General features: G+C 35.3%; 2 protein-coding genes across 4 annotated transcripts; one reads left to right on the forward strand and one right to left on the reverse strand.

Moving 5' to 3' along the window:
* Positions 1-27: 27 nt before the first annotated feature.
* Positions 28-6,590, reverse strand: LOC107720359 (paired box protein Pax-6-like). Its single transcript, XM_016528040.1, has 8 exons — positions 6,481-6,590; positions 4,941-5,067; positions 3,864-4,022; positions 3,666-3,748; positions 3,428-3,584; positions 2,502-2,572; positions 1,828-1,957; positions 28-1,165 (listed from the first exon to the last, which is right to left on the reverse strand). Exons 2-8 carry the CDS (start codon positions 5,047-5,049, stop codon positions 1,080-1,082), a joined length of 795 nt encoding a protein of 264 aa, XP_016383526.1. The 5' UTR covers positions 5,050-5,067; positions 6,481-6,590; the 3' UTR covers positions 28-1,079.
* Positions 6,591-10,014: 3,424 nt separating this feature from the next.
* On the forward strand, positions 10,015-16,481 carry LOC107719557 (serine protease 33-like). 3 transcript variants are annotated; one of them, XM_016527011.1, is made up of 8 exons: positions 10,015-10,154; positions 10,201-10,282; positions 10,401-10,424; positions 10,592-10,677; positions 12,317-12,396; positions 12,491-12,762; positions 15,154-15,314; positions 15,424-16,481. In XM_016527011.1, exons 2-8 carry the CDS (start codon positions 10,237-10,239, stop codon positions 15,679-15,681), a joined length of 927 nt encoding a protein of 308 aa, XP_016382497.1. In that variant the 5' UTR covers positions 10,015-10,154; positions 10,201-10,236; the 3' UTR covers positions 15,682-16,481. The 3 variants fall into 3 exon arrangements, with proteins under 3 accessions (XP_016382497.1, XP_016382489.1, XP_016382505.1); XM_016527003.1 differs by having other exon boundaries at positions 10,015-10,282; XM_016527019.1 differs by having other exon boundaries at positions 10,015-10,217.
* The last annotated feature ends 408 nt before the right edge of the window (positions 16,482-16,889 follow it).

Below are 16,889 nucleotides of genomic sequence, written 5' to 3' on the forward strand. Positions count from 1 at the left end.
AAACTCATCTACATCTTGGATGATCTGAGGATGAGCACATTTTTAGCAGATTTTCATTTTTGGGTGCACTATTCCTTTAAGCGTGGCTGTCATTAAATAAAAAGCGAGATTCTGAACAGTCTGAAATTAATGTTAATTTTTCAGTTCAACTTTTCATGTTGTGCTGATAAAATTTGAATCAAAAAGTGTGTTGTTAATTTTAAAAGAATGAAAAAGAAGCAATTTCATTGTAAATCCTTATTTCTCTCTCTCCTTCACACACACACACAAAGAGAGAAAGAGCATAAAAAATCCATAAACTGTAGTTTAAGCACAGAGATAGTTTCCTAATATTCAAACATTTTCTCAGAGTCATAAATATATACTGTATGACACTATGTTCAATATAAATACTTTGGCTTGCCAGATGAGATATGCTGGAGATTTTTGCATATAGTATTCACTGATGTGATAGTCACTGCTTTCTGCTTTTTAAATCAAACAGCTGTTTACTGGTCATTGATTAAGTGCAAATATGACTGGCTTTCAGTCCCTGCTCTGATTGAACTTGGCATTTGCCTTGATTGTCACAAGCTTACTGAGGTTTGTGAAAGGATAAGGTCAAAAACATTTCATAAAAAGTGATATATCACATATCTGATTATGAAAATGATCACAACAAATAAATGACTTTAAAGGGAAAATTGCAGTGGAGAAATGAGGAATTATCATTAAAGAAGTTGAAACCACAGTTATGTTATTAAAACATCATAATATCCGCAATTCTGCAAAGTTGCTGCAGGAACTTACTGCAAGAGACATTTGCTAAAAAACAGCACGAATGTCATTGCACAATGCTTCATCATGTAAATCATATACATTCCTGTCTGTCTGAAATTGAATGGAAGCAAATATAGCACACTGTCATCAGATCTAAAAATATGGCTAAAATAAATGTGCATGTCAAATTAAGGAATTTTGTTCTTTAGGTTTAACCATCAGAGGATTATTTCCCTCAGCGTTTAGAACATTTAGTTTTTGACCTTTTGTAAACATACATATTTAGTATTCTAATGCAAATTCTACCTCGCCTTTTCTTTTCACTGCAGTATGGCCCAATACTGCCCCATATTTTGATCATTTCCTGGTACCTGGACAGGTACAGAAATGCCTGGAGAAATCAAACCTAAAGTAGAAAAAGATTAAAGAAAAATAATAATGCACTTTTATCTATTAAAATAATAATTCGGTCTAAAATTAAAATTGGCTGAAGATTTACTCACTCTCACCAAGATGTAGGTGAGTTTGTGTCTTCATCGGAACCGATTTTGGAGAAATGTAGCATTCCATCACTTGCTGAGCAATGGAGCTTCTGCAGTGAATGGGTGCCGTCAGAATGAGAGTTGATAAAAACATCACAATAATCCACACCACTCCAGTCCATCAATTACTATTATTTGTTTCTTTCAGACACGCAGCTTTTCACTTCTCAAATTGATGGACTGGAGTGGTGTGGATTATTGTGATGTTTTTATCAACTGTCATTCTGACGGCACCCATTCACTGCAGAAGCTCCATTGGTGAGCGAGTGATGGAATGCTACATTTCTCCAAATCTGTTCAGATGAAGAAACAAACTCATCTACATCTTGGATGTAGTAGGTAAGCAGATTGTCGGCAAATATGAAATATTTTTGGGCAAACTATTCCTTTAAAACAACCAACAAACAAATAACTAAATCAATAAATAGACAGGAGCTATTGAAACTGCAATTGTCGGGATCTTGCGATGGATAGCACAGGGCTTTAGCTGTCATACAGACAGTAAATGAAGAGCTGGTAGACTCACCTGCGCTGGTGTTTGCTGAAGGAGGAGGTGGTAGATGGGGAGAGGAGTATGACGTCTCAAAAGAGCGAGGGGCAGATGGGGATGGAGGCAGCATGCACGAGTATGAGGAGGCAGATGGAGAAGGAGCCGACTGCAAAGAAGCGAAATGCAGTGAAGAACAGAATCGTATACCAACATACTACTGTGCACAGTATGCATTTTATACTACATATACAGTATTAGTACATTACTATATTTGCCAAAATGTACAACAATAAGCATTGCATGTAAGCTGCACTGCTCTAAAAAATGATTTTGAAACAATTTTCATTCAGAAATTGTTTATATCAATTAATATTACTAAAAAAAAAATTACAAATAACATTGAATTAAACATGATTTTTTTTTTCATGTGTTTGATGATATCATGTGATACTACTGTTTGAAACGTTAATCATTAAATAATGCCTATCATTTTGCTCTGTGTAGACACTACTACACATTCAGTGAGTAGTCGGCTAGTAGGCTATTCCATTCTAAAGACAAGACAGATTTTCTGGCGATCACTGATGTCAGTTTCATTGTCACCACTAGAATACATAACAGTGCAGATGCACATAGCCCTGATAAATTGGTAGTGCAATGTTTTGCGATATAGAAATGTGAATCTCCTAAAATGAGTAGTAGTGTCTCACCTGAACCCCAGAGTAGACTGACAGAGTGTTGTAACTGGGGAGAGCCGTGTCACTCTGACTGAACATGGAGGCTAAACACACACAAACAAAGACGTGAGAAAAAAATAAATAAATAAAAAAACATATGAGGTAGGCTACAGCTTAAAGGGTTAGTTCACCCAAAAATGAAAATTAGCCCATAAATTACTCACCCTCAAGTCATCCTAGGTGTGTATGACTTTCTTCTTTCAGACGAATCCAGTCGGAGTTATATTAAAAATTGTCTTTGATCTTTCAAGCTGTTTCATGGCACTCAGTGGGTGTTGCAGTGCTTCAGTCCAAAAGCACTTAATTAAAAAGCGCCCATCCATAAAAAAAAAAGTGCCTCACACGGCTCCGGGGGGTGAACAAAGGCCTCCTGTAGCGAATCGATGCGTTTTTTGTAAGAAAAATATCTATATTCAAAACGTAATAACCACTTTAATCTACCTTGCGCTCACTGTTGTACACGGAAGCAGCTCTGGGCTGATGACGTATGAGGTCAGCGTTGCGCATGCGCCGGTGCGTCTCGTGAAAATCAACGTTTGTCCATTAATGAGTATATATATGAAATTTTAAGAATAATTCTTAATTCATAGAAATAGTTATTAAAGCCTCAACACCATAAATGAACACACACTGAATTATGAGAATTATGTAAGTAACCAAAAAAGGCTAAACTAATAAAAATCTTACATTTTAGCTACTTCAAAGGCACAAACAAACAAATACATTTTAATTAGGTAAATAAATTATTCCAACAATTTCAAAACTGATTTAAAGTGTTTAAAAATGTTTTTTAAGTTCACTAGAAACATAAAATCATGCACATACAAATAAGATGAGAAAGGGGAAAAGTGGCCAGTACGGTATTCAAATTTCTCATTTATGTAAATCTCCGTTCCCACCTGCACTGTTGCCATGCGGATGATGATAGACAGCTGAGTTAAAGGATGTGCTCAGTGAAGCGTGTGTTTGAGCACAGGAAGTCCCGCCTCCAGACCGCCTCTGGTTTCGAAGCTTCTCCTCGCGCCTCCATTTGGCTCTTCGATTGGAAAACCACACCTGCCAATCAAGGTCCAATGTATATGAAATGATCTATCATATTTATTTTGCTTCGACAAATTGACAAGGACAGTTACATACTTGTATCCTTGCCTCTGGAAGGTCGATTTTGTGTGCGAGTCGCTCCCGTGCGAAAACATCTGGATAATGTGTTCTCTCAAACTCTAAATGAAGTTTAGTAGTTAATTTTTTTTTTTTTGAAATAAATGCTTGGTTTTATTTGTATTTTTATTTTTTCATCCAATGCTATATAATTCAAATTTTTGTCTGTTTTCTTACCCTTATCCAAGGCCTCGATCTGCTCTGTTGTGAAGCTGGTTCTGTTGCGCTGAAGTTTCCTCTTCAGCTGCAGCCTCAGTCGAGACTCTTCTCCCTCATCTCTTTCCACATGCCCTCCTTCTCCTGCCATCCTCCCATCCGTCCCCACCAGGCAGCCATCTGAAACAAAAAAATATATATATAAATAAATAAATGAAAAAAAAAAAGTTGCTAATCTGTAGAATGAAAGTGTGGAAGCAGGGAATCATTGTATGAATTCTTAAGGATTAGTTCATAGAAGTATTTTACTATTTTACAATAATAATAAATCGTCAAAACCAAAACAAAAGTGGTAGTAAGTAACCAAAATTGCTAAACAAATAAAAAAAGTCTTAAATGGTAGCTTCTTCAAAATCACCATTCTTAAAAAAAACAAACAAACTTACAATTTTAGTTGAAATAAATTTATACGCAGGTTCAAATTCAAGCATTTGAAGGGATAGTCCACCCAACAATTGAATTCAAAACTTGTATGTATTTCTTTCTGTGAAACACAAAATATACCCAAAATAATAATAAATATAGTTGGGAACCAAGTTTTGCATCACTTTGACTTTCATAGTATGTTTGGTTCATAGAAGTCAATGGGGTCCAAAACTGTTTGGTTACCAACATTCTTCAAAATCTCTTCCTTTTTGTGTTCCACAGAAGAAATTCATACAGGCTTGAAATGACATGAGGGGAAGCAAATGATGACAGATTTTTAATGTTTGAGTGAACTGTCCCTTTAAGTATAAGCAGGGCCGTCCTTATGGGGGTGCAACGCTTGAGGGGGCCCCCACGGCGAACGGACCGAAGGGGGCCCCACTCCCTACCTCGCACCGGGCCCCGCATCAGCTAAGGACGGCCCTGAGTATAAGCTTTTTCTTCAAAATGTTAGAAACAGAAATTCAGTCCAGTTTGTCAAAGCATTTGACTGGTAAAAAAATACTGTTTTTTAAAACACAACAATTGCACACACATGTTTTAGTGCCTTATTATTGTGTCTTATATACAGCCAGAGGAGGTCAGACATATATCAGGCGTCGAGCATCTCACCAGTGCTGTGCTGGCTGGGAACTGTGTTCTGCTGATGGTACCAGTCATTTGCTCCACTCCAGTTTGAGGTGCTCTGGATATTCAGCATGGTCAACCTCTCAAACATCATGTACCTGACCACTCCAGCCTCAGAATGGAAAGAGACAGAAGAACTCGTTTAATTCAGGCTCCCTAAGATGCAGTATGACCTTTGACCCTCATCTGTTTTTATACAGAAAATTTACAAGGAACAAAATGTATGACAGAATCATACATTCGCACACAATCAATGTTAAAGTGAATTACAGGAGCATCATTTTATACACGAAGAGTCTGTTACATCATTAATACTAACAGTGTTCATTTATTAGCTCGTCACGTGTTTGCCGTAGGCGTACAGATTTGTGCATTAGAAGAAATGTGAAATTTAGGTGAATTAAATTACATACATACAATGTTACATTACATATTCATTGTCAATGACTTTCAATAAAAAAATGCTTTTACCTGTCCACATTATAATTTCTGTTGGCCAGATCAGTTGTTTGATATTTTAATATATTTCCATTTCACATTTTTTTGTGCATACATTATTTTAAAATTATGATTTATATTTAGTTTTTAAAAATCTATAATAGGCTTTTAGCAGGTTTTCCTCGAAAACTAACCTTAATGAAACAAGCTCATTATGTGTTCAAATAACTGTATTTTGTTTTCCCCTTAGCAATAACAGAGGAGATGTTCAATAGCATTTTTGTAGCCAAGACATACAGTAACAGATGTTCAAAAATAAAACTAGATTGTAAAAAATATCATGTTAAATTGACGGTAAAATCTGGCAGCTGTGGTTGCCAGAAATTCACTTTCAAGTATTAGGAAACAGCATATTGGTGCCTGTACTGTATATTTTAAAACTTATAAGCATATATTTCGTTAATGATGTCATATTAATTTACCAAATGATACCAAAACCTACTTTTTACCTAAAAATTTAATAATACCACTATAATACATCAGAAAGCCATATGATGCATCCTGTCCATAACACATGGCCAATACTACAGACGGTGCACATGGTAACACAAAGGACATTAAAATGATGCAATAAACACCAACTAAATAACATAACACACGCTAATGTACATTACTGACAACAACAACAAAAATATTTATATAAAATATATCAATATGTGATGTTGCGCAGGGACTTCTATGAACACCCTTTTACTGTTTTCTCTCAGTTTTTACAAAAAAACATGTTTGACAGTATTTTACAGTAAACTTAAATACTGTATATGATAACCCTTACAATTTTTTACACTATACTGTAATATTTTTTATATTGTACGAATTTTTATTGTACGTTTTTTACATTTTAGTGTTTTTTATTACAAAATGTTATACTTTTGAAAAAGTGAGACAACTAGACCATGTCTAAAAATTTTATTTTGTTACTCAAATATTTTGAATGTTGCTTTTACAAACCTTTGTGGACTCAATACAGCAGTTTCTAACAAAATTATAAGAAAGAGCAAAGAAAAAGAATACAAATCCAACTCACCAGCCATTACATCACGAGCAGCACATCCACGGCAGCACAGCAATGCTATCCCTCTTTTTAAATGTTATTGAGGGTTTCCTGACAACTTGCTTTGTTAACAATGAACTGTGTGTGTGTGGAGTGACAGAGAAATAGAAATGCATCTGCAGGCAATTCTGCCCTTAAAGAGAGAGAGAGACAGAGAGAGGAGAAGAGTGACACAACGAGTCAACATCAGTGTCAAGTTTGAACTTAATGCCAGTGAGAGAGAGAAGCAAAAAGAAAAAACTACAGATAATGGAGTAATGAAAAAGAAGAAGAGGGGAATGGCAGAAAAGAGCAGAGTTTAATATTAATTAGCCTGCACATGTTAAAAGATAAGTGGGATTTGGGAGGGAAAATGAGAGATCATTGGACATTCCTGAAGTGGAGATTTTTGCATTTCTTCTCACAACTTAAAAACACATTCATTTTAGTCTGTTTGTTTCAGCATGACGGAATCTACAGTTCTGCGTTAGATAGATTTCAAAGACTCGTTTCATTAAATGAAACAAAGCTAAACCAATTGAGCAATTTTGTCTTTCAGTGTTCATTGTGATTGAAAATAAAGCATGCTGTCACTAACTTTAAAAAAACAAAAATCCATCTCTTTAGTTTATCTACAGAATAAAATACATGTCCACAACTGGGAAAACTGGGAATTTTATGGGTTAATTCAGATCAATTAAGTCTGATTAAATTATATTTGATGTGGCCTTTCTCATTGAATACATTAGATCATAATTGAACATTTTGAAACATTTAAGCACAAAGATTTCCCAGGATTACTAATGTATATTTAATGTGATAAACACAATAAATTATATGTTGAGGATAGAATAATGAGAGAGCAATGAGAGTTGGATGAGGGTATAAATAAACCAGTGTGTGTGTGTGTGTGTGTGTGTGTGTGTGTGTGGGTTGGTAGTAGTATTAAAACTGATTTTGTTATTTATTTGTGTCTGAGTGAACATAATAATAATAATAATAATAATAATAATAAAAGTGGTAGTAGTATTAAAACAGATTGATGTCTTTATTTATTTATTATATCTGAGGAGGCATCTTAATAATAACTATTATTATTAAAGCATATTTATTTATTTGCTATTTACAATGGGGCATATCATCATCATTATTAAAGCATAATATTTATATCAGAAAGTTTTTTTTTTTAATCATAAGAAACATAGTGTCCAACCTTTTGACTGTGTATTTTAATGTCATGATATAGCCTATGTGCACTATATCATACATATTATAACATATTAACCAAAATTTTGGGTTGTGGTACAGATGTGCATTTTCACCAGCCTCCGTGACTGTGCATGTGTCACTACGGTTATTCTCGTGCATGCGTGTATTTATGAGTCAATCACGTGACCGTGCGGGTCCGTGTGTGTGTATGTTTCTTGCAAAGATACATATAGCTTTAGGACATGCATATTTTTTTAACTAACCCCTCACCCCACCATCTCTCCATCCCTCTCTCTACCTCTTTTCTATTTTAGCGCTGGGGGTTAAAAGTGGGGCGGGAGGGGGCTGTGGAGGGAGAAGAGATGGTCACCATAGCAACAATGTCACGACAAATATTCATCAAGTCCTTAAAACAAAGCCGAGCGGAGCAGCTTTATCAAATAACTCGCGCAGTTCATCCTGCGACAGTCGGCAGAGAGACGAACTGCAACACTTCACTGAGGAGAATGAATAGCTTTCTTCCTCAGGTAATCAAAAATACAAACTTTCCCGTCTTTTTTGATTTTGACCGGTGGTCGTGCTACTTTAGTGGAACGGTGACTTCCTTCAACACATTCTTTCCGTTTCTATGGTCCAGTTCCGCGGTTTCTCCGTCGTGTTGTGCTGCCCTGGCGACACCGCGCTGCATCCTCTCTCCCGTCCCTCCTCTCTGTCCCTGTCCCTGTCCCTGTTCCTGTCACCTTCGGTCGTGCTGTAAAAGCAGACACAGAGCCTGAGGACAGAGCGAGAGGAACACAACCGAGACAGAGACACAGCAGCAGCTCAACAGAAGAGGAAGGTGAACACGGAGTCATGTAGTGATTATCGTCGAGCATCTGTCCGCTTAATCTATTATTAATAATAGACAAAAGGAGCAATTGGGAAATCCTATTATTAAATTTAGCAAGTTTATAATTTACCGGGTACACTCTAAAAAATGCTGGGTTAAATACAACCCAGTGCTGGGTAAAATAGGGAAAAACCCAGCAATTGGGCTGTTTTGACCCAGCGGTTGGGTTACTACCCAGAAGGTCCCGCGGTGCGAAAGGTCCTATTTACTCACCCTCAATTTGTTCCAAACCTGTATGAATTTCTTTCTTCTGTTGAACAGTTTTGTGGGGAACCAAACAGTTGTAGCCAATGGTAGCCATTGACTTCAATATGTGATGTTAACCACTGAATTCTAGAAAAACGTCATCTGTTGGTTATCCACATTCTTCAGAATTTCTTTTGTGTTCAACAGTAGAAAGAAATTCATGCAGGTTTGGAAAGACATGAGGGTGAGTAAAGGATGACAGAATCTTTATTTTCGAGTGAACCGTGCCTTTACCAATTCAACTTTTTGTGTAAAATAACTGCTAATTTCACTGCAACCTTTTCTGTACATCTCTTTTACTGCCATTCCAGCCATGGAATGCAGGCAAATATTTTTAAATATTTATTTTATGTTTCCTGATGTTCACTTCTAATGTTGTTTAATAATTGCATCAAAAGCAGTCATAATATTTACTAGATATGCTTTCACTGTTTTTGGCCCTCTGGTTAAAATACTCCTCTTTAAGGGGCATTTCTTCTTTAAGTAGAAAATGGGTAATTTTGGCAGCTTGGTTTCAGTAAAAGCTGTTTTTAAACTAACAAGGACGTTTTGAGTTCACTTCAACTTACTTTATGTATTTTTTTGAAGATTTAAGATTACACTGGTTGCACTGGTTATTGTAGTGTAAATCCTGACTGATTTAACACTTCAGCATGTGACCACCACAAAATCACAAATTCATGATCACAAAATAAATGCACTTATTCTTTGTTGATAACATCCTAGGCATTATAAGGCCACTGATACACTGAACCTGTTATGCATGTTTCTCAGTCATGTGCATGCAAAAAAAAGGGACTGATTGTTAAAACCTGTTTACAAAAGTCCCTGCAACCCACACAGTAGTATTTAGTAGTTAGATGACATATGCCACACAATAGTAATTTAGCAGCTTTTTAATGGGAAACAATTAAATCAACCACTTTTCAACAAAGCCGCAGAACAAGGTAGAAACCTTGAAGCCTTACTAATTTGTTCAAATCACACAAATGATTGACTTAGAGCTTATATTTTGAAACCTGCATTCATTAGTACACTGCAAACACCTTGACCTGCCACATTCTCGGACAAAGTCCCCGAATCAAAACAGAGAAACCAGAACTGCTAGAGGTGAACGAGTGGGCGGGGTTTGTGCTCATTGAGGGCGGGACGAACGCTCCTGATTGGTCATTGTTGTAAAGGTAGACAGATCGTTTGAAAAAAAAAAAAAACAAAGATCACGGGAAGCTAGTTTTTTTTCCATGAGCGAAACTACCGAAGTATTGATCTTCAGTTCTCCTGACTTCGTCGAACAAGGAAGTGATTATTTCTAGAAACATATTCGTTTTAAAGATTTGCGTCTGAATTCTAAACGAAGTTGAAGTTTTCTTAAGTCCCTGGAGCAAAGGTAACGTTATTTTGATAGGATGCGGTACACCTCCTGTATTCGGACTGCCTTCGTCATGCTGATTGGTAGGTGCATAACTTCAATGTTTTTCTTTATAAAAAAAATTAAAAAATTTGTTAGCGTATTAACAATTAATGTAGGACTGTAACTTCATTGTTTTGTTTTATGTTGGGCGCCATTCAGGGTTCTGGATGGGCGAGGCTCAAGGTAAGAAATTGATCTAATTTGCACTAGGGTTGTGTTTGTCTGTCAGAGGGAAACATAACAGCTAAAATAAACACTTCAAGCGTTATCTTATCCGTATATACTTAAAATGTGAATTGGTTTATGAGAGTAAAGCAAACAAATCACCAGAATCAATGTGTTTGACTCAGAATGTGGTCGGCCACAACTGCTGAACAGGATAGTCGGAGGCTCCGCTGCGTCGGAAGGCGCGTGGCCTTGGCAGGTGGATATTCAGGTAAGAATGGCAGCCATTATGAAACTAAAGTTTTGGAAAACTGAGGCAGAGTTCACAGGCTTTAGTTACAGAGAATACTTTCCTGTAGCTCAGTCGAACAACACAGAGATCATAGTTTAATGCATAACCTGATAAAATGTTTGCCCTGAATGAAAAATCATCATCATCATCAAGATTCTATACAATTCTATAATAATTATTCATAATTGTACATATTGACAGAAAAGGTGTAGGCTGAAGCCTTAGCTTATTTTACCTACCATTTTTTAAATAAGTGTCATGTCCACTTTCACATTTAATCTTTACAAAAATATACAAAAACTGACTAAAATTGAAAATTTCAGGCCATCCAAGATGTAGATGAGTTTGTTTCTTCATCAGATTTGGAGAAATTTAGCATTCTATCACTTGCTCACCAATGGATGCTCTGCAGTGAATGGGTGCCGTCAGAATGAAAGTCCAAACAGCTGATAAAAACATCACAATAATCCACAAGCAATCCTCACTTAAGGACTTGTTAACTTTGATTTAACCAGGAAAGGTTTTACAATTTATATCATATGTAAATGTAAAACATCTTGTATAGTCTTAATTGCTGTATTTTTCTTTTTTGCTTTTAGTTTTTTTTTTTATATATATTGTATTTAAGCAAGTTGTGTATTTTTTGTAACTCAGTTTTGGAACATAGCCTGATGCTGACATGGCATTAAAATCTATATTACCGTTACTATAGTACTGTTACAAATAATCCACACAACTAGTCCATCAATTAATGACATGTGAAGGGAAAAGCTGTGTGTTTGTAAGAAATCCATCATGAAGATGTTTTTAAACTTCAGACAAGTCCTCTATGCATAATACGTTTTCTCTAGTGAAAAAGTTGTCTCGTCCGAATCGGGAGAGAGATAGACACAAATCAAGCACCATTTACAAGTTGAAAATAAGTTTAGAACAGTTCTAAACAAATACATTGGTAGTTTTTGACTGGAGAAAGCATTATTATGAATTATGGCCAGAAGCAATGGCTTATAATAATAATAAAAAAAGGTTGCATCATCATCCTTGTGGATTATTGTGATGATTTATCAGCTGTTTGGACTTTGATTCTGACGGCACCCATTCACTGCAAGAGATGTACTACTAAAATTCTCCAAATCTGTTCCGATGAACAAACAAACTCATCTACATCTTGAATGGCCTGAAGGTGAATACATTCTCAACGTATTTTTGGGTGAGCTATTAAAAAAAATAAAAGACAAAAATGTATTGAGACCTTTATAGATAACTGAAAATTACACTTTTTATATTAAATTCATACAATTGTTTCAAGTACTTTATGCACAAGTTGTTTATGAGCTATATATTTGTTTATCACCTTTTTAAATTTGCAAGGTGAACTACACATTTTTAATTCCTTATTGCAGTTTTTCCACAATATATACATCTATTTTTTAGATTTCTCCTTTCCCTTTTTTTTTTTTTTTTAAACAAAAAGCCTTTTAATCTCGGCTGAATCCAGATATCAGTGAAACCTTTAAGTATTTTATTGTCAAGGTTTAGGATACATTCTGAATTGTCTGTCAAATCTGGTTTCTTTTTTTCGATATCCTCCTGATGTCTGGTTGATGTGTGTGTTTAGACTGACAGTCAAGGACATGTGTGTGGAGGAACTATCATCTCGGAGAACTGGGTCCTGTCTGCTGCACATTGCTTTCCCAAGTAAGTTTTACACCTTTTTTTCAACACCCATATAATCCTTGTTTGCTTATTTTTCAGCTTTTTATATATATATCAATTTCTCTTCCTCGTCCAGCCCTAATGACATCTCCTCTTACATGGTTTACGCGGGCCGGCAGCAGCTGAACGGCTGGAACCCAGACGAGACCAGCCATAGGGTCCGCCGTGTGGTGGTTCCTCTGGGTTACACAGACCCTCAGCAGGGTCAGGATATCGCTTTAGTGGAGCTGGCCACAGCTGTCAGGTGGTCTGACCGCATTCAGCCTATCTGCCTGCCATATGCCAATGTGGAGTTCAGCAGCGACATGAGGTGCATGATCAGTGGATGGGGTGACATCAGAGATGGAGGTGAGTGAGAAACCCACACTACAGGCGTCTGAAATTTCATCCATGCGCAAGCTGTGATGTTAAATGTATTTAACTTCGAAATTACAGTGACATTACATTCAGTAGTAGTAGTGTGTATAAGCAGATAAATAATAATAAAAAAAAAATACTAAACAATACTTGTTTTAAATGCTTCAAGTGAAATAGGCCTCACAACATTATTTTAACATGAAATGAACAATGTGAATGGAAAGTCATTATGAGATTTGCTAAAGATTACATGTATTATTGTTATTATAAAGATTAAGTGTGTTAGATGACCGCAAAGATATCTTAACACGTAAAATTAAAGATGTTAAAGAACTGCTATTTTATTTATTGTGAAACAATAGGGAAATGGTGTGGCTGAATTATATTGAATTGCTTGAAAATAGACTTGTTGGATGATTTCAAATGGGGTCTAAATGTAAACATGGAGCATATGAGTATGCACAACTCAATATCCAATTGACTGATAACTGATGAGGTTCCGATATATTGTTCATTTCTGCTATTTAATATCTTGATGCAAATTTATGGTGCACATTTTCACTGAAAATGTTTGTCTTCTTAAGGTCATTAAAGTTCAGTACATTCAAAAGTTTGGGGTCATTGAATTATTTTTTTAAGTCTCTGGTGAGCATAAAGGTCTTTGCACAAATTTCTTTGAGTCTGAAATTTTCGTATGCGTTTTTTCGTATTTGTCATCGTCACGCACAGAAACCTTGCTTGCACACTGAGTCAAAATGCTTGCTACGGATGTGAAAAACGCAGAAAATTTTACCTGATCTGAATTTTTTTTTAATTTTAGATTAACGTTTCGGATGCAGTTTGTAAATGTGATGCAATGTGAGGTCATTTATTTTTTAACGTGCAAAAATTTCGGACTCTGTGTGCAAAGACTCTAATGCTCACCGAGGCTGCATTTATTTGCTCAAATTTACAAAAAAGCAGTAATATTGTGAAATATTATTAAAATGTCAAAATATTTAAAAATGTAATTTATTACTGTGATTTATTGCTTACTCCAGTCTTCAGTGTCACATGATCCTTCAGAAATCATTCTAATATGCTGATTTGATATTTAGGAAACATTTCTGATTATCAATGTCTTCATATTATAATATATATATATTTTTTGGAAACCAAAAGTGTGGGCCAAGTAAGATTTCAAATAAATTAAAACGAATTGATTCAAATACCTTTATTCTGTAAGGATGCATTAAATTTATCAAAAGTGACAGTGAAGACTTTTATTATATTATAAAAGATTTCCATTACAAAGAAATGCTGTTCTATTCATCAAAGAATCCAGAAAAAATTATCATGGTTTCCACTAAACTTTTTAAGCAACAAAAACAATTTTCAACATTAAAAATTATAAGAAGCATTATTAATAATTAAGCACCAATAGTAATCGATAATGATTTCTGAAGGATCATGTGACACTGAAGACTGAATTAATGATGCTGAAAATTCTACATTTCCATCCCAGGAATAAATTGCACTTTAAAATATATTATGATAGTAAACAGTAATTTTAAATAGTAATAATTAGTGCTGTCAAACGATTAATCGCATCCAAAATAAAAGTTTTTGTTTACATAATATATGAGTGTGTACTGTGTATATTTATTATGTATATATAAATGCAAACAAATGCCTGTGTATATATTTAACAAAAATATGTTATGTTTATATATGAAACATATTTATATATAATATAATAATATAAATGTATATACATGTAAATATTTTCAAAATATATACTGAATGTGTGTGTGTGTGTGTGTATTTATATATACAAAATAAATAAACACAGTACACATACATATATTATGTAAACACTATTATGTAAACTACTATTATTATGTAAAAAACGTTTATTTTGGATGCGATTTAATCGTTTGACAGCACTAGTAATAATATTTCGCAATACTACTGTTTTTACTGTAATTTAGATCAAACAATGCAGCATTGGTGAGCAGAAGAGATTTCTTTAAAAAAAATATTGTAATTATTGCAAACTTTTGATTGGTAGTGTATGTATATTGTGTGAAACATTGGCAATTGCTACAAGCAGTGCATAAAGAAATTCTTGTTCCTTCAGTGTGTACAACAGGGGTCACCAAACTTGATCCTGGAGGGCCGGTGTCCTGCAGAGTTTAGCTCCAACTTGCCTCAACACACCTGCCTGCAAGTTTCAAGTATACCTAGTAAGACCTTGATTAGCTGGTTCAGGTGTGTTTAATTGGGGTTGGAGGCTTGGAGCTAAACTCTGCAGGACACCGGCCCTCCAGGACAGAGTCTGGTGACCCCTGGTGTACAAAGACACAAAAGCACTCATCTTGTTGTTTCTCATGTCTTGTTCAGTTGCTCTGCAGGGCGTTGGGGCGTTGCAGGAAGTCCAAGTGCCAATCATTGACTCAAAGACTTGTCAGGATATGTTTCTGATAAACCCCACAGAGAACATTGACATCCGCCATGACATGATGTGCGCTGGATTCCAACAAGGAGGCAAAGACTCCTGCCAGGTGAGGAGAGCATTGCTTGAGGAAAACATATGATTTTTTAAATAAAAATACCAATGGACCTTCTGATGCCCTTCTGTTCTTATATATTTCTGCATGTGTGCTTTTTCAGGGCGACTCTGGCGGGCCTCTGGTGTGTCAGATCAGTGACGGAAGTTGGGTGCAAGCTGGAATTGTGAGCTTCGGTCTCGGCTGTGCTAAACCAAACCGACCAGGAGTCTATGCCAAAGTATCCAGCTTCACTAACTTCATCCAGAACCATGTTGGAGGAGTCCAGCTCAAGAGCGCATCGGGTCACATCTGGGCTGACCGGGTCATGGTGCTCATCAGGACTCTGGTGCTACTGGTATTAGTGCAGCTGCTGAGATAAACACACACTGATCCTCGCACAAGCCAAACACCTCCTGCCCCAAAACACCGTCCTACATAAAAAGAGATTTTAATGCCATAAGTACTTTTTTAATCCGTTTTTAAACAACTTTATATTATGTAGTTTCCTATTTGGTTTGTACCAAAAATACACAACGAATGATTTGAAATGAAAGATAAAAGTATGTCTTTTACCACTTGATTAATAATATATTCTTTTCACTATTTGGAACTGTACTGATTAACATTGAGATGATTAAACCATGTAATTGAACTGTGAAAATAATGCCATTTTTAAACTGAAACACTCAAGTGGTTCTCATGGGCAGCTTAACAAATGTGAGGTTTGACAATCATGATGCATACTAAAATATTAATGGACACTTATTTGATCCAGCCTTTTGCACAGCAATTCTAAATGTTATTTACCTTTGCATCAGGACATGTCAAATTTTTAAGATTTTAAGATCACCTGCGCAATTAGATGTTTATGATGTGAAAGATTTAATGCTTTTCTAGAGTTAGTTGTATATTTGTATCTCTTGGTGACTTTTTCTCTTAAAATGCTGTAAATAAACTGTAATAAAGTGATTTTTGTAATTGATATATATTTAGCATGTTTATATTTATGGTAGAGGTAAACACTGGGGAATTGACCTGCCTTTAAACATTAGCATTACTAATACTATCATAGCAACCGTTGCTGTCTGGCATGTTCTGCTCTTTTAATGCAAGTCTATGGAAGATTTGTATTTGGTTGACCAGAATTTTATATAAAAATCCAAAAATTTAAATATTGTTAATGTGCATTCTGCATCAGTATTTTTTTTTTCTTTCGCAGGGAAAGTAACATTTAATTTACATACTGATTCAGGTATATATATATATAGAGTATATATATTAGGGCTGTCGGTCGATTAATTAATCTAATTGCAAAATAAATTTGACTGAAAATACCCACAAAAGATTATTTAAAGCTATTTTTGTGTTAAATGAGAAAATATCAAGTAGACGTTACAAATAGTAGCTTTAGAAATAAATATTTTGATTCAACATAAAATTTATTACACATAAACTTTTAGGCTACAACAGCGTAACATAAACTATGGAACATGAAAGAAAATAATTTGAGAAACATCTCAGTATTTTTTGTTCATACAATGAAAGTCATTGGTAACTAAAACGGCTTTGTTTCCAACAGTCTTCAAA

Source organism: Sinocyclocheilus rhinocerous, unplaced genomic scaffold, assembly GCF_001515625.1.
Source record: "Sinocyclocheilus rhinocerous isolate Xijiao unplaced genomic scaffold, SAMN03320098_v1.1 scaffold792, whole genome shotgun sequence".
Taxonomy (NCBI): Eukaryota; Metazoa; Chordata; class Actinopteri; order Cypriniformes; family Cyprinidae; genus Sinocyclocheilus; species Sinocyclocheilus rhinocerous.